The 24,894-nt window shown below is 53.6% G+C and overlaps 8 protein-coding genes across 8 annotated transcripts; 5 read left to right on the forward strand and 3 right to left on the reverse strand.

Annotated features, from left to right (window-relative positions):
• Nucleotides 1–1,789: 1,789 nt before the first annotated feature.
• CCOS01_05841 (uncharacterized protein) lies at nucleotides 1,790–2,272 on the forward strand (the record flags this gene model as incomplete). The annotated part of the gene is made up of 1 exon (XM_060454017.1): nucleotides 1,790–2,272. A coding segment is annotated over one exon (483 nt), but the record flags the coding sequence as incomplete, so codon positions are not given.
• Nucleotides 2,273–3,763: 1,491 nt separating this feature from the next.
• CCOS01_05842 (glutathione S-transferase) lies at nucleotides 3,764–4,899 on the reverse strand (the record flags this gene model as incomplete). The annotated part of the gene is made up of 2 exons (XM_060454018.1): nucleotides 3,764–4,696; nucleotides 4,786–4,899. The coding sequence occupies 2 exons, from the start codon at nucleotides 4,897–4,899 to the stop codon at nucleotides 3,764–3,766; spliced, it is 1,047 nt and encodes a 348-aa protein (XP_060315790.1).
• An 892-nt stretch (nucleotides 4,900–5,791) lies between these two features.
• CCOS01_05843 (uncharacterized protein) lies at nucleotides 5,792–7,903 on the reverse strand (the record flags this gene model as incomplete). Its single annotated transcript, XM_060454019.1, has 6 exons — nucleotides 5,792–5,905; nucleotides 6,028–6,562; nucleotides 6,662–6,787; nucleotides 6,865–7,211; nucleotides 7,284–7,480; nucleotides 7,645–7,903. The coding sequence occupies 6 exons, from the start codon at nucleotides 7,901–7,903 to the stop codon at nucleotides 5,792–5,794; spliced, it is 1,578 nt and encodes a 525-aa protein (XP_060315791.1).
• Nucleotides 7,904–13,547: 5,644 nt separating this feature from the next.
• On the forward strand, nucleotides 13,548–13,760 carry CCOS01_05844 (uncharacterized protein; the record flags this gene model as incomplete). The annotated part of the gene is made up of 1 exon (XM_060454020.1): nucleotides 13,548–13,760. The coding sequence occupies one exon, from the start codon at nucleotides 13,548–13,550 to the stop codon at nucleotides 13,758–13,760; it is 213 nt and encodes a 70-aa protein (XP_060315792.1).
• Nucleotides 13,761–14,672: 912 nt separating this feature from the next.
• On the forward strand, nucleotides 14,673–14,915 carry CCOS01_05845 (uncharacterized protein; the record flags this gene model as incomplete). The annotated part of the gene is made up of 1 exon (XM_060454021.1): nucleotides 14,673–14,915. The coding sequence occupies one exon, from the start codon at nucleotides 14,673–14,675 to the stop codon at nucleotides 14,913–14,915; it is 243 nt and encodes an 80-aa protein (XP_060315793.1).
• Nucleotides 14,916–16,106: 1,191 nt separating this feature from the next.
• CCOS01_05846 (uncharacterized protein) lies at nucleotides 16,107–17,681 on the forward strand (the record flags this gene model as incomplete). Its single annotated transcript, XM_060454022.1, has 1 exon — nucleotides 16,107–17,681. One exon carries the CDS (start codon nucleotides 16,107–16,109, stop codon nucleotides 17,679–17,681), a length of 1,575 nt encoding a protein of 524 aa, XP_060315794.1.
• A 577-nt stretch (nucleotides 17,682–18,258) lies between these two features.
• CCOS01_05847 (multiprotein-bridging factor 1) lies at nucleotides 18,259–18,961 on the reverse strand (the record flags this gene model as incomplete). Its single annotated transcript, XM_060454023.1, has 2 exons — nucleotides 18,259–18,564; nucleotides 18,806–18,961. The coding sequence occupies 2 exons, from the start codon at nucleotides 18,959–18,961 to the stop codon at nucleotides 18,259–18,261; spliced, it is 462 nt and encodes a 153-aa protein (XP_060315795.1).
• Nucleotides 18,962–20,416: 1,455 nt separating this feature from the next.
• Nucleotides 20,417–22,536, forward strand: CCOS01_05848 (uncharacterized protein; the record flags this gene model as incomplete). Its single annotated transcript, XM_060454024.1, has 2 exons — nucleotides 20,417–21,007; nucleotides 21,106–22,536. 2 exons carry the CDS (start codon nucleotides 20,417–20,419, stop codon nucleotides 22,534–22,536), a joined length of 2,022 nt encoding a protein of 673 aa, XP_060315796.1.
• Between the last annotated feature and the right edge of the window lie 2,358 nt (nucleotides 22,537–24,894).

Genomic DNA, 24,894 nt, shown 5'->3' on the forward strand with positions numbered 1-24,894 from the left:
ACTGTACGTGAGCTGACCAATCAGGCTCCAGCTACCATACAGTGAGAGTTGCCGGTTGGTTGAAAATGCAAGTCCGGGGGGTGGCCCAAGTATTCCCCCCTCACTATCGTAACGCACCTGGCACCACCCAGCCAGTATCTGCAGCCAACGTTTTCTACTGTGGCTGCACGTCTCCATTAGGTGGTCCCCTCCCCCAAGTCTTCCGACCCCTGCATTGATTGCATCACTTTTCCTTCCTGTCGCATTCGAGGGCCATGGCATCCTGTCCCTCTTCTTTTTGTTCTTTTTCTTCCCTTTGGTTGGGCCTTGCCTCGACTTTCAAGCGCCGCTCCAGGTGGAGCTTGCGCAACTGACGTACTGACTTCACGAGTCGGCAGAACATCCACCTCCCATTCCTTCATAATCGCCCACCGAGCCACCCTCTTCTCTACGGATACTGCTATTTATCCTCGTCCACAAGAAAACAGGTCAACGATGGCCTCGACCCGGCCTTTCGCATCGCCCTGCCCTGCATCTCACCTTTCGCGAGAGTCTAGAACAGTCAACGCCATCGGACCACCTGCCACCTGTTCCCTGCTAGATGTCTAAAGCGTGCGGCTGCTGGCCTCCCGGAGGAATCTGGCCACAGGTAAATCGTTACGGTGAAGAGATCGACATGCTCATTTCCTTTTCGAGCAAGAGTTTTCATCCCCATCACGATCCCGCCGGTCTACGCTACCTGAACCGTATAGCCACTGTACAGTCACAGGCACCTACCTAGTACCTACACTTGTCTACGTACCGACCACGATTGTATCAAACCATCAACACAAGTCGTCGCACTTGCTTGCCCTTGCACAGCGGCTGTCAGCCATGAATTTCTAAGCTGCAGCTACCTGAAGTTCCTGGACCAAATCTGCCGGTGAGAATGAGCCAGGAGCCGCAGGACTAGCAACATCGACGGTCGGTTCTTGACGCGACTGGGAAACCCGAAGTGGCAAATTACTGTCTTCAATATCCAATAGGGTGTCCCAAGGAGCTGCAGCTTGGTCAGGGAGGCCCTTGTAGCCAGTCCCCGCTCTCTCACACTCAACTGCAGAGTAACCGTACAACAAATTGCGTCACAACAATCGCGCCAGACGGGGCACATCTATCTTGCTCCGTAGCGATACCCTTTAGGCTTCGGGTAGCCAGACACGGAAAAACCACTTGAACTGTTGGAATACTCTGCATCCTCCCAGTTTCCATAACCCGTCGACGGCAAGGACTCATGCTTCTTGTTGCTAACAAACTAGCTGATACCTCTCCGTTTTGGCAAGCGAGTCTGTCTGTCTGCTTCCAAACATTACGTCACGGCCTTATTCATAGGGTTGACCTGTTTTTAGCTTGAGACGGAAGATTGGCAAAGTTCTTGAAAACGGCACCAAGTGCGCTCGATGGTCACAGCTTTGGCCAATATCGGCTCTGCAATTGGGTCCGCACTGTCTCGATACTTTTCAGTTCTTGTATTGCATTGGTGGCGTCACTGGTCATGACGTAACTATGTCTAGTAAGATGCTGACGAATAGAAAATCTGAGCCAACAAAGCCAAGCAAACGAGCCCAACGTTGCTTGCCCACTCATGGTCGCCCCGGCACGGTCGGCGATGCGATCCTCAAAGGTGTGGTACCTTGCCATGGTTGCTCGAGGTCCGAACAGTGATCAAGACCAAATTGAAACGGTCTCTTGACTTGTTCAGAGTCATCTGCACGACGAGTTTGTGTCAAGAACTGTCCTCATCGACGGTGAAGGTTGCGATTCTGATAAGGAAGGGTCTGTAATTTGCGACAATGATGGAATTTCCAAAAAAAAATTCTCTGATTTCCGGCGACCCACTGGATTGCTCCGCGAGGACCGCTTGCTCCCGTCTTCTTCACGCGTGGTTTGCTTGGATGGGGGATGTTGCTACGTTCTCGCGCTGGACGCCGAGGTGAATGAGAATGGAAGCATCCGACCAGCGAACGGGGAGTCTCAAGTCAGCAAACGGTACGTATTCCCGGAGCAGATTGACTTGTCCCGTCGGCTACCGTCGTATGACGCACTAGACCCGGAGAACATCCTTGCATCCTGCATGCCTTTGCTCCTCCTTTCGCACCATGTTGACATCGCACTGTGCTCAAACTTTGCACTTTCGCGAGCGCGTCGCGTCACACTGTACACGGGGCCTGTCCACTCGACCGACCCCTTTGAGCCTTGGACGCATTATGGTACCCAGCTTGGCCCTGGTATCTCGACGGAGCTCATGCTGGAATAACCAGATCTAAAGCTTTCCCCAGAATACATTGACGGAGCGATGACGGCAGAAATCCGTCTAGAGGATGGATGAGACGGCACGTTTGATGGACGCCCAGTCTTAACCCAGGCTCGGCATCAATCTCGATATCGATCTGACTGCTGCATGCTCGATTTCCCTCTAGCGAAGTGCGAACGACCACAACGTCGCATGGGGAATTCGGGTCCAGAACCACAAACCCACGTCGTGCCTCGGACGAGAAACATCACGCTTGGCCGTAGCAGGGTCAGCTTAGACCTATCGTGCTGTCTAGGCCCAATGTTCTCCGTCCGGCGGCGTCCGCTGCCCCATTCCACCGGGTCGGCGCCACAAGTGCCTTTCAACTCCCCTCCGGGTCCCTGGCGGAGGATCTCGTCCGATAATCTGGGGCTTCGAATTTTCGACGCGCCAGCGCGCTTGTCTATGATGGAACCTTCGACATAGACTCAGCTGACGGGTTGTGCGCCTCTTTGCCGGATCGACAAGGTAACTTTCCGAATACTGATTATCAACATTTGAATTATGTTTGTTCCACTAGGTGCCCATATCTTCTTCGCTTCACATCACGCAAATACAAGTCCAAATATCCCTTCTTCCGAATAGATCGAGCAAGACCATAGGATGGATGGGATGTCAAACAAAGAGCCATACCGGCACATATACGATCCACTATGATAGGCTGGTACGTCCAAAGAATCCCGGGTATTGCATCAAAATCTATATCGGCATGCGTAGCAGCCGGACGTGGAAGCCTACGTCCCGCGGCTTGTTGGTAGCAGTCTTCATCCTTCCGCCAAGCCTACTTTGGAACTCATCTTTAGCTTATCGAGATTGCCACTCGATCTTCAGCCGTTGCAAATTATCCCATTTCCATTTCTTGAGCAGTGACAACAAAACATTCGGCAACCTCAGTTGTGGAAGCCAGTGCATGCTGGGATGAAACTCAGCTTGCCCTTTCCGGCCCATGTATTCGCGTAACACGCGGTCTGACATCTCGAAGCCGAAAACAGCTTCTCGGTACGCCGGGACGATGGGAAAGTCGTGTGGACGGTCATCATTTGTGGCTTATTTCAGCATGTTTAAATTGCAGAACATCTCAGCTAGTCGCTAGCCGCGGCGCCCTGATATGTTTCGGAGCTGCATGTTGATCACATTCCTCCCCTCTTTAACAAAGTCTGATGAAGCTCCAGATTCTCGATGGGTAGTCTATCAGTGATGTAGCGCGGGCTTTTGTTTCACGTTTTCCCCAACTGCGCCGCATGGTGTCACGCCGAGCTCTGATAGAACGTTTTTCTGAGTCTTCCCCCCCCCAAAGGCTCGCTCCGGTTTGTAAAGACACTCGGGAATGAGTAGGTCTTTGGCCGGAGCAACATACCCAGTCCCTCTTCCGGCAACGGCACCCGGCGAATGACGAAGGTTGCAAAAAACAACTTCGGGCCGTGGTCGCTCGCGGGGGAAAAGAGAGAAAAGAAATCACAGCTTCGCGGCCGCCCCGGTGCGCGCGTTATACCTCTCCAGCTTCTCCACCCGGAACCCATGCCTCGGCGCGTGAACCCTCACAGAGGTACCCTTGGGCCCGGTGACCTCGAAGACGACCTCATCCCCGTCGAGGCCGACGAGCTTCCCCGTGTCCTTGTGCGAGGCGCCCGTGTCGGCGGGCCAGACGATCACCTCGTCGCCCGCCTTGAGATCCTGCGCCATCACCAGCAAGTCTTTGGCGTCGACTCCTCCCGTAGTTGATTCGTGATACGACGACGAGACGACGATCTCCGCCGCCTCGTCGCCCGACACCGTCGCCACCTTCCCAGCTGCCTTTCTAGCGTCCGAGGTCGTCTTCTGGAAGCGCTCGATCCAGGCAAAGACTTTGGGAAACTGCTCTTTGGAAACGTGCTCCGCCGGCAGCGCGCCAGGGAGAGAAGCTAACCAATGCGGCAGCCACACGGCCTCGATATCCGCCAGCGAAGGGCTCCCCGTGCCGGAAACCCAGTCCCGCCCGTCGGCGAGCAGCGTCGTCTCGAGGAGCGCCACGGTGCGGCGGATCTCGTTGACGGCGTTGGGCCGTCCGCGCTCTATCGTCTCGGCGGAGAGCTTGCCGCCGACAAAGTCCTCGCGGTCCTTGAACCAGGTGCGTTTGGGGTCCTTGAGCATGGGTAGGTTCGTGGGCAGGACGTTGATTGCGTTGGAGAAGACCGAGTCGATGATGAGGGCTTCGAGGAGGCGTTCTACGGCTGCGTGTTCGGGGGTGGTGGCGCCGAGGCGGGGCCGTGAAGGGTAGAGTTGTTCCAGCTTGCGGAGCATGAGGCGCGTGTCGAGGTAGACGTCGCGGCCGATGGCGAGGATGGGGATGCGGCGGTAGTTGAGGCCTAGTTTTGATACGTCTGGGCGGGGGAGGACTGGTGGTTGCATCTGGAGCGGTTTGTTAGTTTTTTGTAGGTGAATAGGACCTCGGAAAACGAATCGTGGTGAAGATGGAGGTGTGAGAATTGTCGACTTACACACTGGACATAGGGGATGCCTCTGAGAGCTAGGTACCACACGATCCGCTTCGCGTAGGGCGAGGCGGAGTAGTGGTACAGCACAATCTTCTTGTCCTCGTCGGATGAAGCCATTATGTTCGGTTTGGGGTGTTACGCCTAAAGCGATCGAGAATGAGACGAAGTGAGATGAGGTGCGAATGCGATGAGAGATGAGCGAGCTTCTGTTGATTATCGGTGAAAAGCACTAAACTGAGATGAGATGAGATGAGATGAGATGAAATTGGGCAGTGGATGAAGTTTTGAGGACTCAAACGGTCGATGACGATGAAAGAGAATGGCGGGAAATCTGCGAAACGACCGGGAGATATGTTCGAGATGCCGAGGCACAAACGCGACGGGGGCACCTAGCGGTTCCCAAGCTAACGTGGAGTATGCGGGGTTAAAGGGGGATAAGAGAAGCCAATGGGAGTGCTTTGTGGGGTTGCTCACCGAGGTGAGTCAGCCAATTGGGTGTTATACTTTTAACCTCTCTTTTCTTCAGGACTTGATAATTCGCGGTGTTTTCTTATTGAGAATCTCGAGTAGAAATTTCAAGACAATGATATTGATTTCGGATCCATTTTGTAGAAGAATCTTTGTTATGAAGTTAAGGTGGCATTTCGAGGGCTGAGAGAAGGTGCCATGAGCGAGGTGCTTCAGCGAGGCATAATAGATTGCAACATACGTCTTCCTCCCTGGTTTCGTAATTGTTTTACTCTCATTTCATAATGCTTTGAGGTTCGCGCAACATAACGTATATATAGAGGCGCAAACTGTCATATGGCTTGCTAGGAGTTCAGCTGTCATATAGCAGGACAATCTACAGCATATATTACTGTTGGTTCCAGGCCGCAAGCAAATAGGCTAACCTCCAAGAACGACCTTAGGCACACTAGACAATTTACAACGTACTTCAGAAAGTATCAGGCCTACTGTCCTGCACAGCTAAGTCCAGAGCTGAAAATTAACAGTGAGATTCCATAATCTACCTTCTCCGCTGGGCCCGGATCCAATACTCAGACTGTGCGTGGATACCGCAGTTGAAAGTCTTCCAAGGATCCAACGGATCGCAGATGGTGAGCTCCAGTCGTCGAAGCAGCTGAGAGAACACCCTTGTCAGCATTTGTCTCGAAAATCAGGCCTTCCGGTCCCCTTCCAACGTGCTGGGATGGCGCAGGAGAGTAGAGCAGGAGAAAGAGAATTCGCCACAGCAACACGTACCTCGAAGAACACTTTATTCAACTCCATCAACGCAACCGGTCTCCCAAGACACTGATACCGCCCATAACTGAAAATCAACTCAATCGTAGCCTCCATCTCGCGCAGTTTTTTCTCTGCTGCGCCTGCCGTCCCGTCTTCTTCTTTTGCATCTTCACCCTGACCGGCAAGCCACCTCTCCGGCCTAAACTCGTCCGCGTCGTCGCCAAAGACGTCTGGCCGGCGGAACATGGCCCATGAAGACCACCCGACGCGCGTGCCGCCGGGGATGAAGACGCCATTCCACGTGTCGCCCTCTGGCGGCGCCTGCTTTGCCATCAGACCCGCCACGGGCGGGAAGATGCGCAGCCCTTCTTTGATGACGGCTTGGAGGTAGGGTAAGTTGCGGGCTTCGGCGTCGGATATGATGGGACGGCGAGCAGTGGTGTTGTATTTAGAGAGGATCTCTGCGAGGAGTTTATTGTGGACGCGGGGGTTCGTGATGATATAGAGGAGCGTGGCGCGGATTGCCGTTGCTGTTGTGTCGGAACCGGCGATACTTTTGTAAGAGATGCGTCAGTCTTTTTTTTTCTTGCCCATCCTTCTCCCCTAATCATATTCCCTGACTGAAAAGAGAAAAGGTGGGTAGACAACTTACATCTGGAGCAGGATCTCGGATTCAGCTTCCTCTTGCGTGAGGCCATGGGCGACGAAGGAACCCAGCATATCCCTCTCGACTTTCGCATCAGGACCAAATCGCTCGGCGGAGAACCTTTTGGCTATTCTATATGCGGGAATGTCAGCGGGAATTATGCAATGCTCAATATCAAATCAGGATAAGAAACATCGGATCTGTCTCACCCCATCACCTTACCAAAACCCAGCGGGTCCTTCGCCGTAGGCAACATCGACCTAAGAAAAGGATACCGGAACAATCTAATAACCCAGGGTACAACAGTCATGCCCATAAACACGGGCAAATTCTCCTCCGTCGTCTTGATGTACTCGTACATATCCGAATCAGACGCCACGAACCCAAACGGCTCCCCAAACGCGAGATCCGAAATGACGTCCAGCGTGAAGAACTGCGCCTTTCTCCCAAAATCGAATGGTTCCCTCCCGTCGACGTAGCGTTCAATGAGTCTGATCAGCCGGACGAGGTTGTCGTCAATCTTTTGCTCAAAGGCCTGGACCTCGCGGCCAGAGTACTAAGGAGAGCCATCTTCGTCAATTACTGATTCGATGGGGGGGGGGGGGGGGTTTCCCCTGACATAACTCACGCCCGCGGCCATCTTTGATCGAAGCTTGGTGTGTTCATCCTCGTCTCTGCAGGAGAGGACGTTGTCCCTCGACGGGTTGAAGCGCATGCCGTCGTACCAGTCTGAGCGCCGGTACTCGCTCCGCGCGCCGAGCATGCGCCTCATGAGGCCAGGGTCGTCGTTGAGGAGGTCATTGGGGCCGATGCGCGCAAGGGATCCTTTACAAGTTGAGCTTCTATCAGCCTCAAGTTCATGTGCGCCTGCGGTCTGGAAAACCTTCAAGTAGACCATTATCTGTCTAGAAAGCGAATCTTCCCCCACATTGTACGACTCGGCGAGCACTCGAGCACCATAGTGGCAAAACAGAGACAAAGTCACTCACCATATTTCTTTGTCACGTTGTAGAACTCGAGATGACCCCGAGATCCCGTCACGGTCTTGAGGAGCCACGACTTGGATACAGCTGCCAGAGGAGGACCTTTAAAGTGCCGCAGTCGCCGGTACTGTCTCGCCGTCTCATAGACTCGGAACAGCACAAAGATAACAAACAAGGTAGCCAGAAGAGTCCAGGTAGGATGCCGATCCCAGTGATTGTAGAACGAACCAATGAACAGAGGGCTCCTGGCTATATCTGGGCCCATTCTGAAGGGTGAATGAGATGATGATCCGTCAAAGTATGCTTTGCTGATGATGACGTACATAAGAATTGTAGAATGTAAAGTATGAAGAAGACGGGAAAAATCATGTTTCTCCAAAGGCTACAAGACAAGAATCACTTGTCAAAGGGGAAAGGAGAGCGGGGAGCGGAAATGATGGAGCAACGGATGGCAGCGTTCGTTGGTCCTGTTGGTTCTCACATTAAACCACTTGGCAAATCTCCCTCTCTCCACTGGAGCGGCGAGATATGATATCCCTCGCCCTATGACTGGACCAGTCTGTTGGAAAGTTTGCTTGCACCCATGCTCGAGAAAACTTGTAATTATTGGAAAATGGCTTGAGAAAAGCAATGTGTGCTGTCGTCTTGATACGGGGCGGAGAGCCGACCTCAAAAATGGCATCGAGGTTCAGACTGCATTTCCAGAGTATGTGCAGATGTTGCCATACGGTCATCTGCGAGAATCAATTGGCCTACAAATCGGATCTTGTATGCACCTCATCCTTAGGTCTGACAGGCTCGGCAGTTGGTGGTACCTCATCTTACCATATCTGGCATTTACGCCTGAATAGAAGGGTTCTCGGAAATCAATCTATGTATCGGTCTGAATTGACCATAGGGATTTAAGAGAATTTGATGATATACATGTATACATACGTTGGGGAGTGTATCTGCTACGGCAGTCGATCAGGACTGGCGGCCGCGATAAGTTCAACATTTTGAAGCTTTGTCTGAACGGGTTTGTCTCTAAAGACTGACCTATATTCGTCCACTGAAACTCGTCCTATCAGTCACCGGGAGCTCTCTGAATTGCAAACGCCAATCTTAATCCCTTACCACTTGGTCGAAGACGTTTGTCAAGAAGGGAGGCAGAAACCAGACCTGGCCACATACATCACGCATTCTTCCACTTGAGATCCACGAGTCAAATTCCAGTCCATTTTACAGTGGTGAACTTCCTACTCAACCCGACCTTGTGTAGATATCAGACATAGATCACGACTTCTTGTTGGATGTGCAGCCTTAGAAGACGTTCCTGCCCGGCCGCTAAAAGAATAGCTTGCAGATGGAGCGGCCCCACACGGCGCCCCGAGCTAAACGAGCGGCGTGTACTCCGTACTTCAAGACGCCAATTTTCGGACTTTGCAGTGGTCAAGTCTCAGAACCATCTAATGACAATCCAAGCATTATCCCACAGAGAGGGAGAGGGCGCAGATCCAAAGCAACGCGGTCTGTCTGCATGCTAGCCTCCCGTCCAAGAGTGGCCCGGCCGGGAGCATCCCAGTAACTCCGGGGTAGCAGCCGCGATGCCAGCCCATCTCACTTCCATCCCAACTCTGACCGCAGCCGGGTGTTGCGTCTCATTCTTCCCCCTTTCCCCGAAACCCTGCGCGGGCATACTGGCAATAAAACAGCGAATCGGAATATCGCACTGGGGTTCCCCGTCACTTTTCAGGAAAAAATCGTCCAAAGTCTTTTCGGTAGATCGTGCTTCAACCGCGAGCATACATGGTGTGTTACTTTGACGGCGTTCAAGCCCCATGAACTGCGTCCGTCTACGGGTAGCACAGGTTGTTTTTGTTGGCGACAACATTTGAGCCCTTCTCACCATGCATACGCGGTCGGGTTTCGGTCTTGAGGGGCTGGGTAAAGATTGTTTCTGGGCAAGGAATACCACGAGCGGCAGAGTGGTGTTTTCAGTCCACAACAAATGCAAGTATGGTTCTCAACAAACCAACCTCTTACTACAACCTCAAACAATGTCCAGCTTGCTCGTCTAGACATGAAAACAGCGCAAGCTTACTACAATCCAATGGCTTGTAACCGAGATTCCATCGGCGGCGGTCGCAGCTCTGAAGAAACGTCAAACTGGGAGCAGTATGGAATACTTTTGTCTTGTAACGCCGCAGAACGGCGAGACATGCCGAGGAGATATCTCGTTTGCGACATGGAATTCTGTAACGGCGGAATGCTGCCGTACATAATTCTTAAGACCTTACAGTGAGACCACCACTGGGCTATAGCTTCGCGTCAATCTGAGATGAATACGAACACACAAGAAAATACTAGCTCTGACAACAGCAAGTGAGGCAGAACTCAGCTCACGGACTTTTTACATGCTAGAGGTGGTCTGGCCTTGGCGAAGGCTTTCTGACGCAAAATTGGCGGTAAGATGAAGAGCTGAGATTATATGGCCCAGGTGAGACATTGCTGCAAGGTGGGGTCGAATGAGGATTCGGGGCGCGGCGCTGTATGCTTTGTGGAAACGCGGGGAACGGGAGTCTAAAGTGCGGGCGTTAGCTACCCGTAGCGGACAGCTGAAGTATTGATATTTGGTGACGAGCAAACACAGACCAAAAGTAACGGAGGCGCCAATCATATGGTGATGTATCTGTGTACGCCGCTTTTGGAAGCAGGTCTCGTGTCCGAGGTCAAGGTAGCCTGGCAGCGTCGGATGGGCACTGAGCCGTGACCACAGCAGGCAACTGTGCGCCAGTCAGCTACTTGAGACCAAAGCGTAGCTGCACACCGCAACTCGGTATGACAACAAGGAATTCCTAGTGGTCAGGTAAGCTGCATTTGGGGACGGCAAGATGCAACAGTAGTGTGGTGAGCATTTCGTACTCTGGACGTCAATCCCCCATCCGAGCGTATAGTAGCGGAAGCTTGGGCCGAGGCCGACAGGCTAAAACAGACCATTCGCCTCGAAGCGCGTAGACACCCGGTAACACAAACACGCTGGACGAGTAGAGACGGTCGTGGTCAACACCCCTGTTGCGCCGGCTTGTGTTCCCCGAGGATGGGGGCGGCAGGACGATAGGCCAGCCATGACAACTGGCATGGGAAGTGAAATGAGGTATTGATGGATGGCGGCCTGTGTTCAAGGGTAAGCGGCGCCGTGACGCTAATGGCCTTGAATTTTCCCGTCCAGATCAGGGGAACGACGATGGGTGTGCATGTTTTGGGGCACAATAGAAACGCCGGGAAGGCGTGAGAAATCCTGTTGACAGCTGGAGCCTGGAGGCAACGTGGCAGAAAGAGGTGAGGTTGGACCAGAACCTTTTGGGGCCGTGAGTCAGGAGTTAGGACGCAAGCCGTATGTAGAGGCGAAGGAGGGTATTTACGTCGTTTGCGGAAACTTGGGAAGCTTGATACGAGCGGCCTGGTTGATTGCACGACGTGGGCTTGCTGACAATCCGCAGCATTGTTGATGAGGCTGCAGGAGACGTGTAAGTGGTAGGACGCCACACCCTACCCTATCCTGATTGCTAAGATGCCTTTTCTAGTCTCGGTGTCTGCGTGCCACTATGTACTCGTACTCCATTCTTAGGAGTAGCTACGCTCCGTTGGCCTCCAAGCCCCTGTCTCGCAAGACCGAGAGTCCAAAACGAGTGTCGGATTGGGGGTCACCCAAGAGTGCCGTCGCAGGACGGGAAGGTGAAGTGTCAAGGTGTGTGGGTTGTAGCATGTCGTTTCCAGGCCTAGTCCACCGTCTACCTCGTGGCCGAGATGTGTTTGGGGGAACGAGGTGGTGTGAAGCTGCTGTGTGTTATGTGTTATCTGCTATGTGGTGTGTACAATAGTAGGGGGAACCTGGAAGTTCCCTGCCCGTGGCTCCGTCCCCAGAGTTTGGGGAATGCAGGAAGTTGGGGGTTCCCTTACTTTGGCGGTCTTCTCCGCAAAATGCAAGAGAGACCCCACATTCCCCTTACGTACCTGATTAGTGGAGTCTAGTTACCTGCCTTGGTCCACTTCAGGCAAGGAGGTTGTGGGAGGGAAGTTCCAGATTCGATTGAAGAGAAAAATTCAATAAAAATGAGAAAATGCTCTGTGCCTCTCTATCCCATCCCCATGGACCATTCTAACGTCTAAGAGAACGGACGAGAAAAGCCGGCGTAAGGAGGTATGGCGATCCGGCGCGTGAGCCGAATGTCAGATAGAGGGCAGCTACCTATGTTGTACGTAGGTACTCCCCCATGGGCTCAAAAAGACACATGGCCTTGCTATCCCCGTCTCCCCGTCGGCAAGCATTACCTTGCCTCTGGGAATAATGGCCGACTCTGTGACATTTGGAGGATTTTTGTCAATTGTCCCCATTCCCTCTGCAATCAAATAGAGGCTTTTGAAACTAGTCCAAGTTGTTCTATCACTTCCAAATTCGGTTTGGAGGTGAGTTCCTAAGGCTCGTCACCGAGATAAGGTCTATCCCTCGGTCCCATCTTTTGACGATCTCAAGTGAAAATGGGTTAGAAGGATGCCGCCTTACCAATTTGACTGGAATTCAGCAACGCAAGATGCAAGCTACAGCTCCGTAACCGTCTAGATCGTGCGAAAGGCAAGCGGAGCCTCGGAGGTACTAAGATACCTCACTCCACAAGTCCACATTAATACAGCACTCACTATTAGCACCTCGTCCTCATTGATTGCTAGGTTGAACTTGCCGTACGATTTCCGTCCAATACGTTGGGGAAAAAAGAAGGTACAACTTCCGACTTCCGGCGGATGGGACGACCTTGAACAGAATTGGAGACTGGACGGAGCCCCATCCCTCCTTGCGCCTTATTCTCATCCATTCGATCCGTTTGGCCCGCAAGTTCCCCCAAAGCGCAAGGTCCTAGGCTGCTGTGGGATTATTCTCGTACTGCGTACCCGCCTGCCGCATAAGCAAGAAAATCCGGGGCCAGAAAAGACGATGAATAGTTACCAGCGGATAGAGAGAAAGAAAAGTCGCCGACGGCATGCGACAGCTGGGATGACCCAGACGCGAATGGCGGTAAAACCCGTGGGAGCTCTTGAACAGTACAAAACAAGAAAGGAACAGCCCTGTTCTGTTCGATCCCAGCTTGCCCTGGCTTCCGGCGGCATTCTTTCTCTGTTTCCCCGAACTGATCACCTCTTTATCTGAGGAATTGCACCGACTCCATTATCATACAGGCGGTACCTATTCGCAGTTTTTGTATCCCCCGTTGCGGCATGCTCTATGCCTAGAAAACGAAGACGACGGGAAGGATGGGCAGGGAGGAAGACTGCGAAAGAAAGCCCTGCCTCGGCAGAATACATGCTCAAACCCCTTTGATTTCTATTGTCCACCCCGTGTCGCCAGGTACCTTATCTGTAGTTGCCCCCATTTTAGTGGTACTCACTTATTGCGTACTCTTACACCCAACACCCGAACGGTCAGGGTCAGCCCATCCGGCCCCATCGCCGAGCTCACGCAAAGGGGCAAGCAGCCCTGATCCTGGTAGAGGAACATCCACATGGAACATTCCTCCCCTTCCAGACTTCCAAGCTTCCAGCACTCCCCCGTGAAAGCCGGGGATTGTCTTTTGGAGGACCTCCATGGATGATGAGAGCCGGTTTGGGGCTAGCCAGCACAACAAACAGAGGGCAGCACGACAGAAGATTGGACCGTACGACATGTTGCTTTTTGACCGACGAGCCTGATGTCCAGAGGCAGCCAGAGGCAGAACACTGTCAGTATGCGTACCTTGCTGTTTCAATAGGGATGCAAAGTATCAACTACCTTACGTGCCTTTTCATAAAGCGCGGGTACGTCAAGAGTCTGCGCGAGCTCCCACAAATGAATGCCCATGGTAATCATAAATAAACTACAGCCAGTCCACTGAGACATGATACTGCCCATTCGTCATGACACAAGCACGACAAGCCCGCCCCAGCCCAAGCACAGGTGCTTCATCGTCTTATACTTTGCCTCATTAGATTGCGACATTGCAAATCGCAAGCCTCGCATGCCAGCTCTCCGCGATCTTCGTTGTGTACCTATCCGTACCTCTCATGCCCCTCTGCCTTTATCATTCTGTCTCAATTCCACGTCCGTCTAACATCGGGTAAGGACTCTCTACTCTACCCTGACAGTCTGCCTTCTGTTTCCGCCAGTCTTTGGAGCCCGTGAGCTGTCAAAGAGCAAACTCTGGTCCATCCCGACTTCCTCGCCATTTTTCTGAACCCTCATCATCCTCTTTCCACCTCTCACTCCTCTCCCTCTCACTCTCACTCTCACCACACCCCCTCCCTTCTTCGTCTTGCTCATCTCCCCTTCATCACTGGAACCCCTGACTTTCTTCCCCACGCTTCCGTTGAACTCTCCCGGCAACTGCAACCTTACCCGCGCCTCTTGTCGATTTGCTCTGCCCATAGCCCACCCTTTCGACCGTTCGGTTGGGTCCTTTTTGCTCCCAGGCATTCCACCCACCCTGGTCTTGTTTGCGCACCGACTTGACCAGCCCGGGGGTGGTCGGTCTACTTACGACACAAGGAAAGGAATTGTGAAATTTCTGTTACGGATCGCGCACAAACGCCCGGTCGCACCCTCTTTCGTTGTCTCTCTGCTCTCTGCCTTTTTTCTTCTCTCTCTGTGTGTGTGCGTGTCTGTCAGCCGATTCTCATTTGGGGCTCTCGGCTTTAAATATTCTGGCATCTGCACTTTCCTTACGCCTCTTGCCCTCCATCTCGTCCACCTACCTTACATACGCCTCCCCCCATCTCAAGGAATATCACTCCACTCTACTGTGTCTCGGCACCAGTTCCAGCCTCGACAACGCCTCTCAACAAGCAACCATATCCACAGCTGTCCTTATAATCCCCGTTTCTTCCCCAGATTCTTCCGTACAGATACAGATCCAACATCATCGGTACGTGGAGCCTGTCGACAACGCAGCAACATCCAGACTCTTTGTCTAACACCTGCGTGATAGGACTTCACCTATTCATCCCCTCCGGCACACACAATCAAAATGCCTGCCAGCCAGATCCAGATCGCCTCGCCTCTACCTATTTCTCCTCAACGGAGGAATCTGCGCCTGATGACGGGCCAGGATCTCTACACAAGTTTGAACGCGACTCTCGCCTCGACCACCCACCGCCCGGTGACGCCTGTACATATGATTCAAGAGAACGACTACAGTGTGCCGGCGCCTCCTCCACCAAGCCCGGTATCATTCGCTACAGACCACTGGCAGTCATCGATCCGCCGATGAGATGTTCTTGTTCAGAGCTACGAACGAATTCTTTTTGCCCACTGTTCGACACAGGGGCTACTCTTTGCTTGTACAATCAGCATACGGACAAATCATGGGAGTACGGGGCGAAATGCGCGGAGCAAACTATATTTTTCTCGAACGGCTCGCGAAATGAGGTTTACACAAAAAGCAGGACTGGCACATATCATGGGTTTCTTCTTATTCTTCTTCTTCTCGGTCTGCATACGGGGTTATTGGCAGCAAGTAGCCACCCAAAAAACGTTGATGGTTTGAGACGACGATGGGCGTACCACCTTACACATTATTCGGAATGCGCACTCGTTTTCGGTGTGCAACTAGGAAATTGGCCTTTCTAGCTATGAATTAACATTGATAACACATTTTCTTTTCGCAACCGCCTTTGCCTATAGCTGCTGCGTTTAAAACACCCGGGGATTGTGACTCGTTCTGCGAATGGTTCGCCGGTTGACAGGGGGGCAAAAGGGCCGTCCCATGTTTGCATTGGAACAGCTCGAACAGCCTAATCCCCCCGTTGTTGACAGATGTGAGGCAAGCAGGGACAAGCAAGGAATCTCAAAACAGCAGTTACAATGCTTTTCCCAAATTTGGATTGCGAGTTTGGAAGTCGGGCAGAATATTCGTCCATACTGACTCCCTTCTGCACTTGTTCAACTTTTTTTTCGTCCCTTCCATTTTCTCCGGGGGAACCTCGACGGGAAGAGCTTCCGTTGCCCAGACGGTTGGGTCCCACGGAAAAATAGAAGGTGGAGGATGGTGCCGAGGTTTCGCCTGCTGAGAAAGCACGGGCCATCAACACCAGCGCCAGCGCGCCCCACCACTTAACGCGACTTCTCGCCTGCATCGTGTGCTCCTTTCGAAAAACGCGTCTGTCGCGGTCGGTGGTCCGCGACCCCCTTAGCCCGGCGCGTTGCTGCCATCCGTTGCTCCATCATTTCCGCTCCCCACTCTCCTTCCAATGTACAAAACCTCTTCATACTCTTCATGACTTCTTGATACTTTCAACTTGTACCTTCTACACGAACCGAGACTTTTTAATTGCGCTTGCCAATCCTCTCGACTTCTACTTCTCAACTTCACAGCTTCCGCTTGTAATCTGCATCGCTCTCGACCGCCTACGTTTTTCTCCCCTCATCACCTAGACGACGAGCACTTGCACATCTCGACGCAATGGCTCGCGCAGCTTCCCGTCGGCAGGTCAAGCCTGTTGCAACCACGCCAGCGACCAACCTCATCAGCAAGTACGGCCGAGTCTCCAAGACACACCCTGCTCCCGTAGACGACGCTTCAAAGAAGGTCTTCTTCATCGGACTGCCCTCCTCTCTTCCCGTCGCCAAGACGGAAGTTAAGCCAGAGATTAAGCTCGAGTCCAGCCCGGAAAGAGCTCTCCCCCCTCAGCCTACAGCAACACCCTCAAAGAAGCGCAAGGCAAGATCGAACGACGAGGACGTCTCACTGAGAGATGCGAGAAGCGACGTCCCAGGATGCGAGTCTCTGAAGCGTCAGCGGGTCTTCAAGAGTGGGAAGGACGAGCCTGTCCCCATTAAGCTTGAGGTTGTCCCCACAACCGCAACCACCACCACTGCTGCTTCTACACGAAAGAGCACCACATCGCCAGTCGCCGACAGCCGCCGAAAGACTCGCAAGTCGGACGTCATCTCCCAAGCAAAGACCGAAGTGCGCAAAGCCAACCACAAGGTCAAGCGAACAAAGAAGCACAATGCTACAAAGTCAGAGATCAAGGAGGAGATTGTCAAGAAGCAGCTGCCTGCCGAGCTTCTGGAGCTCTTGGACCTGCAACGCGCCATCCTCAAGACTGTTTCTCTTCAGCTCGTGCACCAAAACAACAACGCACCGCTTGATATCAGCTCGATCGCACCTCACGTAGCCCGCACATGGGGAAAGAGGAGAGTCACAGTGGACGACATTCGGAGATGCATTGCCATCCAAGACACAAAGACACCAGGCCAGGAGGATGAGTCCCTCTGCTCGCCCTTTATCGTCACCGACTACGGCCGTGGCAAGCTCTGCCTCGAGATGGATCTCACCAAGAACATTGGCCGCATCGACGAGAATGAGCTCTGCCAACAGTTCGAGAAGAACCTGCACATCATGTGCTCCCAGCGCGCCATGGATGAGATGTCGGATCTCGATATCTGCTTCGAGAACCTGAGCTTCAACGACCTGCCCAAGTCCGATATTACTGTTCGTCACACAACCATGTCGGAGAACCCCCTGTTCGCCAAGGGACAACGCGCCTTGACTGGAATCAAGAACGACATCCTCAAGAAGCAGGAGAGAGAGACGCAAACCCAAGCATCGAAATTCCCGGCACTCAACCCCAACGGCACCAAGATGACCCTCCTCGACAGACTCCGAGCCAAGGAGGAAGCCAACGCCAACATCCAGCTCCCTACCGGCCCCGAGATGGCGAGAAAGCGCGCCCTGCAGCGGGTGGGAGACATCTCCGCCGTCCTCTCCATGCTCGTGTCGTCGTCGAATGCGGCCGGACAGATGGTTGTGTCCTTCACCATGCCTGTTCTGCAGCAGAAGCTCAAGGACTCTCTGCGTGTACCCATGTCCATGGAGGAAGGTGTCGATGCGGTACGTCTGATTGCCAAGGAAGTCGCACCGGAATGGTTGAAGGTTGCCACGGTCGGTGGTAAGGAGCATGTCGTCATCCAGACGAGACGCAAGCCGTACGAGGCGGAGCTCGCTGCGCGAGTGAACCGACTTCTCGCATAGTTGAATTCATCTGAGGGAGAGGTTATCGGTGGAAGTGTGTTCAGGGGATTGGGTTGATGCATAGCATAGCGTGTTTTCTGCATACGGAGTTTGGAAGATACCACAGACAGAGGGATGAGACTCACATGGAGTTGCGGGCGCTTGGGTTCACTTGAAGGGGGGCAAACATGTAGACTTGACACGATAAAGGTGTAAACAGTCACACATTTAGAGACTGCAGGAGATGCAGATAATGGATTCAGTGTAATCGTCAGCTTTGGAGTCGCCAACTCATCTATTGTGCTGTAAAACGTCTAGGAACCGTAACCTTCATAAAGAGCTAGCCTCTCGAGACAGTTCTGAGTCTTCAGTCTTGTTTCATGCTATGCAACCCAAAGCCGAGGTCATTTTGTTGTTCGATACGACCATTTTTCGCCTTTCCAAGGATCCAGACTCCCAGCGCAAGCAAGATTAAAGCCACGAGCGCTCTCTCTCTCTCGTGCTGTGCCGTGCCCTCCCCGAGACTGTGACGATTCCACCGATTGAGTTGAGTGGTATCAATCAAATAAGAAGAAGAAACTACTGGAAAAAAAGTTGCTCATTTCTTCTTGGCGAAGCGCGGCTCGCCAATGTTGGCGCCGCGCAGCTTGACGTTGAGGACGCGCTCCATGGCCGACAGGATCTTCTGGTCGGGGGTGGCGCTGCCGCGCTCAAAGTCGGCGACGATGGACTGGGTGGTGTTGCACTTTGTGGCGAGGTCCTTTTGGGTCATCTTGGGCTCCATCTTTTGGCGTGTCTGGGAGATTGCGTCGCCGACCTCCTTGCCGACCGTGTTGGGCTTGATGATGTCGTCGGAGCGGTCGACCTTTGTGAGGCGCTGGCCTTCGACGCCGGGCTTGGTGGCCTGTCGGAAATGAGAATTAGCAACTTTTGATGTAGGAATTTTGCAAACTTTAAGAGTTTCGCTGGGAGGTTTGGCTTCAAGAAGGGTTTGCTCTCTTTCCTCTCCATCTCCCGTCATCAATTGAGAATTGTGGAGAATGGAGGGGTGAGGTTGGGCAAGGGCTCATGATGTCAAGTGTGAATTTCAGAGGATGCTGTCTATCGCGCAGGAGAGGGATTGCCCAGGAGGGAAAAAAACATACAGCATTGCCAGCGGCATACTTCTTCTCCGTTCCAATGACGGAACCGCTGCGCTGAGCGGCGTTGAGGGCGCTCTTTCCCTTGATGACGGTCTCTCTCTGCACGCCTCCGCCGCGGGCCTTGGAGCCGATCTTGGTGGCGGTGTCCCAGTCATCCATTGTGGGCGGTTCGGTTGGGTGTGTGAAGATTTGTGTGTTCAAAATAGGGGTAGTTCGATTGGTGCGAAAGGAGGTGTGTCCTTCTTTCGCTGTTCGTCGGGGGATTGGTGATGTGGTCTCGTGAGGTTTGTGTTGTTGGTTTGTCGGTGGAGGGGGGAAGGAAGGTTAGATAAAAGAGGGTTTCGTTGCGTCAGTTTTTGGGAGGCGGCTGTTCAAAGAGACAGAGGGGGGCCCTGAATGTCTTTGTGGCTGGTGCATGGGCTGGTCGGCAAATGACAGGTATGGAAGTCGATGGACTGGCATAGATGGCAAAAAACCGGTGGGGGGAGGGGAGTCGAGGGGGAGGGACTGAGCGAACTGAGTCAACCGGCGGAGGTAAGAAGGGCGGATATCCCTGCATGTGCCTAACGCCGCCGCCGCAGCAGAGCAGAGCACCAGGACAGATCCGACTGTCAGACTGGGCTGCAAATGGCGGGGTGACCGACCTCACCTGAAGAGCATCCCCCTCCTATTGCTGAAAGCTGTTCCCCAGCTGACGGGAGCGCTCTGCGTACAGGTATGGGAGCCTTACCGCATCTTCTCCCGGTGGCTGCCCCGGTCAGTCTCTATTTTTGCCTGACTGCGCCACACATCGGATTCGAGGCCCTCGAGGTCTCTTTTTCATCGTCTTCCATAATCAGGCCAGCCCGTTGGAATTCGGAAGAGCGGCCTCCAGGGAATACCTTAGGTACGGGGTATTATTCATTCCATTGTCACTCATCGCATTTAACGGAAGTAAGTCGTTGATTCCGCCCAGGTTCCCTTGTCGGCTGTGCAACCTGACCCTGGCCATATGGCAGCAGCTGCCTTTGTTGTGTTCTGAATATGGCAACCTGCTTGCCTTGATCATGATCAAACGAACTGTATTCCGGGCAATGGCTTCTACGGATCAATGGTGGCCATGCATACGACATGTCTGTATATTGGAGAGCCGTCCTGGCCGACGTACCTGGCCGACGAAGTGTCGGCCATGACTGTTTCACCTGGTTGCAGCTGGTTCGATGTCGATGACTAAGCTCACTCATGGGACGAGATCCTCACGTTGAGGTGGGTTCACCAAGAGTCTTGATCTCATCGAACATGCTCATCGGCCCACAACCCGCCCCGTCCTCCACCGAAAGACCCGATCTGGCAATCGCCATAGCCAAGCTTTCGTGATCCTTGACTGGAAGAGAGACGATTTTTAGAAAAAAACAAACATCGCAAACAACACCATCTCTTCATAATGAAAATAATATACAGCACTTCATCTTCATAACACTGCCGGGCACTAACCCCCCCGAACACGGCCGCCGGCATCCTTGCAACGACGCCGATCTCTACACGTGGTGAACAACCGGCCTCGGCCCCGGGAACCCCCCAAACACCTCGACGGCCCGGCCCGGAAAAATCACGAAGCATACCTTACCATACACCATGACCGCCGCCGCCGCACCGGGCCTCCAGCCCTTGACCCTCCTGGCAGGCTTCACCTACTACTCCCTCCTCGGAACCTACCTCGACACAGCCCTCCTCCTCGTCTTCACATCCTATCGCAACAAGCGCCTCCTCGCAGACCTAATCTCACCCTACGTAGACCCGCACCTCCTACGCAACCAGCTCCTCCTCCTCCCGGGCTTCCTCCTAGGTTTCGTTCTCTTACAGATATGCCGCTTCCTCCTAGGCCTTGATGCTCCCACCGCGTCAGAAACGGAAACGAGAAAGTGGAAGACGACGCCGGTGAAACCGCTCTTGATCCCATGTACCACGACACACAGGCGGACGTTTCCCGAGAAACACGCCTTTGTGTACTCGTACCTTGTCGTCGGCATCCCCGTCGGGTGGAAGGGCAACTACGGCGGCATGGTCTCGTGCGACGTCGACGAGGCAGGCTGGTTATCGTGGTTCTCGCTGGCGCCGCGGACGCCGGGACGGGCGTGGTTTCACGTGGATCCGGCGGATTATCTCGAGCGCGGGAACGGGCACCTTGGGTTGAGGGGGAAGCTTGATGCGTATCTCACTTCTCAGGTAAGGCGTCCTTCCACTCAGCCAGGTTTATCCAGAATCTCACTTGAGCAAAACGTGCTACATGAGAATGAACACAAGACTCACATAAGTCACGACAGGGCGCGGATCCAGCGCAGTATCCCAACGCATACCTCGTCACCGCAGCCCGGTTCCTGGGATACCACTTCAACCCGGTGTCCTTTTGGTACCTCTACTCCAGGGATAAGGAGCTGACGGCCATGGTGCTCGAAGTGAACAACACCTTTGATGAGCGGAGGATGTACTTTCTCACCACGGACGCCTTCCCGTCAGAACAGCGTCTCGACGACGGTAGTAATGGACTACAAGACGGCATCGCAGCAGAGTCGGCCTCACAAGACGCAGATGCAGAATACGCCGCCAAAAAGACGCAGCAGATCAGGATGACAAAAACCTGGCCAAAGGACTTCCACGTCTCCCCCTTCAACTCCCGCAAGGGATCCTACGCCCTCTCCGCGACAGACTTCTTCCCACCACCACCACCGCCACCACCGTCCGGCGCCGGTATGGCAGGAGCCGACTACAAATACACCCTCGACAGTACAATAACCCTCTCCTCCTCAAAACACCACCCCAAAATCGTCGCCCGTCTCTTCAACTCCGCCCCGGTCATCGACCCAGCCACCATGACCCCCTTCCAGAAAATCGTCTTCCTCGCCCGCTGGTGGTGGGTAGGCTTCGTCACCTTCCCCCGCATCATCAAAGAAGCCGCCGTTCTCTCCCTCCGCAAGGGGCTGCACGTCTGGTTCCGCCCGGAACCCCTGAAAGAGAGCATCGGACGGAAAGCCGACGCGACGGAGAGCCGGCTTGAGCCCGTTTTCCGGTCTTACCTCCGTCAACTGGTCGCGCAGTCCACGGCCGCCATCGCCCTCACGTACATTCCCGCGGGAATCACTACCACTTCTGGAGCAGGAGGAGGAGGAGGCCTCACAGAGACGATGCTCTCGCCCGCCGCCCAGAAGAACCCGAAACGTGCAGAGCACCTCGACCTCAAAGTCCTCACCCCCGTCTTCTACACCCGCTTCGTGCGCTACGCACACGACCTCGAGGCCATCTGCTGCGAGTTCCAGGACAACGGTACGCTCTGGATCTCGCAGCCAGAGGTCCTACCGAAGCTCATTCTCAAAAAACCCGCGCCGCCACTAAAGACGACAAACATTCTAGACTACGTCTATTTCAGAGCCATACGCGCCCTGCGGCAGAGGCCGGACCGCATCGAGCGGCCACTGACCTCGGCCACGAAGTCTCCGGAAGCCAAGGACGGCGGCGCCGGCGCCGGCGTACAAAAAGTCGATATTCGCGACTTCCGCATTTCCTCCATGGACGGCTTCGTCCTCGGACAGACGGACAGGCAGACGCGGAGTGTGTACAGGTCGCTCGTGCTACGATCATTTCTCGCCGACCGACTTGCGCTGGGGAGCGTGGAGCTCCTAGATTTGCAGCACTTGATCCTGCGCGCGGGCGTCGCTTGGGTCTTGTCGTCTACCGTCGCTCCGCTCATGAGGTTATGAGAGATACTTTGATACGAGTACCGTAGTACTCAGTAAGCGCCATGCATGTGGCTCACGTTTTGTGTTGCTACCTACTAGAGACACCGCGCAATCAGCCGCGCCTATTAGAAAATCATAGAGAAGGAGAGAAGAGCTAAGATGTAACAAGCAGGAGAGACAACTCTCTAAACTTGCTCCAGGTAGATGACGATACCCCTCTGGCTGGACCAGTCCATCTCAGCCTTCAATGTATGTCGTCGATGATCAAACAAGGCAGCTAGGTAGCTAGCTGCTCATAACCTGCATCGCCCGGCTGGGTTTCCCCCCGTTCCGCATATGCGACGAGCTGTCTTCCGTGGCTCACTGTCATTGGGGGAGATCTCTTTTTTTCGTCTCAGATAAGCCAGAGGAGATAAGTTGATAGCTCACCTACATTTCATCATTTACTTGCCGCAGTCCGGCGTATCATGAGCAGCAAACGCACAAGGACATCACACATCCACACACCGAGCTGCGCTGTCATGGATGCTGGTAAGCAGATCCCCCAAGCTGTGGATCTTTCCAATGGTTACAGCTGGGTATTTGAAATACTCGTCTCTCTTTCCCGTGGTTCTCCCCAACCAAAAAAGCATATTTGGCAGGTAGTCTGATTAGTCCATGTTGGGGCGGGCGGGCAGTGGACGCCGAATTGCATCTCTTTGCATGCGGTACCTTACCTGGAAGAGGGGTTCCCTTACCTCATGTCTGTTAGCTTGCATGGTCCAAGCAAGGGAACGCTATACTCGAACTGAGCACGCGGCATACGTTCGTACCCTTACTCAGCATGTCATCTAATGTGTAGATTGTGCAGCGTTTGTGGAAGAGAAGAAAACAAGAATCTGTCAGAAGGCCATCTCATGTTTCAATCGTTGATAAAACGTTTTGTCAATGGCATCTGGAATACTTACCTAGCTGTGATTCAGAACGCTGTGTGTGAGGTGGCGCATATTTCCCCGCCCATGTTTGGATCACCGATTTCCGAGGGGCCGGGGAGAAGCTGGTGTGGAGGGGAAGGTCTCTGAGAGTGGACTCAGTGGAGGGCCGGGGTCACGTCACACCTCTCCAAACATAGGTTACCCACAGGCGCCTCGCGCTAGATTTGGTAGTTGCCATTACTCGATTCGCAATGATTTGCAAAAGAATGCTTGTTGAACCGCTCGGGCACGGGGCCGATGGCAGGCATTCTAGGTATACAGTATGCACCTATGCCAACCCGGCAGTGGGGTCGATGTGCACACGCTTGACACTTCATACTGACAGAACTTTCGACTCCTTGAGTCTTCGAGGTGCCGCAGAGGAGTGGTATCCGGTGTGTCGTGCTAAGGTGCCGGCGAGCTGCAGCAGCACTAACGCGGGTCCCGCATCGAAAATTCCAAATCGTCCGGTCCAGGGCGGGCGGCTGGGGTGGGCTGCGTTCGAGAAAACCGTACAGTGTTTCTCGAAGCTCTGGTCCCATCTTGTCAGCAAACCGCAGCTTCGATCAAACAAGGATATCTCAAAGACGTACCTTTTGCCATGGAGAAGGGGCTCTAATGACAAATTGCGATGATGAAAGGATCTTTTCTCCAAGGGACCCGAACGCCCGTCCGTGGCTGGCGCAAAACCGAGCATCGGTTTGATCCTCACCTGCTATGAGCCCCCCTTCCGTGCCCCTCCGCGGGGTCGAGCTGTTCGAGTTCGAGACACCAACATCCAATGCTCGCCTGACTAGCATTGTCATGTCATGCCACAGATTGATCGAAAACCGCTCGCCGTGAACATATTCTGACCAGACCCGGTATTGTCTCGCCTTGTACTGTGCTGTGCTGTACTTGGTCGTGTATGTAGCGAATTCGAGAGCATGGATGTCATCCAGACTCTTGCTGATATACGGTGCAACAAGGATGAGCTGGCCACAGGTCGAACAGAAACGCCAAGGAACTCAGGATCGCCGTGGCCTGCAGCGCTGACAGAAACGTTTCTCGAATTGGTGGATCCCTTCTCCTCACTGCTTCCCAAAGCTGTCCAAGCACCCAACGTCTTGTTTCCAGGGTTGGGTTGTGCTCGATGTCCCGGCTCCGAAGGAGCCTAAGCCTACCGCCACGAAAGGGTGTGGTCTCTCGAAGCTTTTCGTAATGGAGGACTCGTCGGATGTATAAAAAGAAGTTATTTTCCCTCGCGAATAATGTGATCAAGTCTTCCTTCCAAAGATCAAAGCACAAACGCCAATCTTCGGAAAGTCTCCCCTCAACGTCACAAAACCGTAGCTTGAGTCGGGGTCGCAGCCAATTCACCATCGGAAACTCCCATCCCACGGTTCGGACACTTCTCCCCGCTCATCCGGTCTGGATCCAGGATCGG

The sequence above is a fragment of the Colletotrichum costaricense genome, assembly GCF_030867565.1.
Source record: "Colletotrichum costaricense strain IMI 309622 chromosome Unknown Scaffold_5.1, whole genome shotgun sequence".
Taxonomy (NCBI): Eukaryota; Fungi; Ascomycota; class Sordariomycetes; order Glomerellales; family Glomerellaceae; genus Colletotrichum; species Colletotrichum costaricense.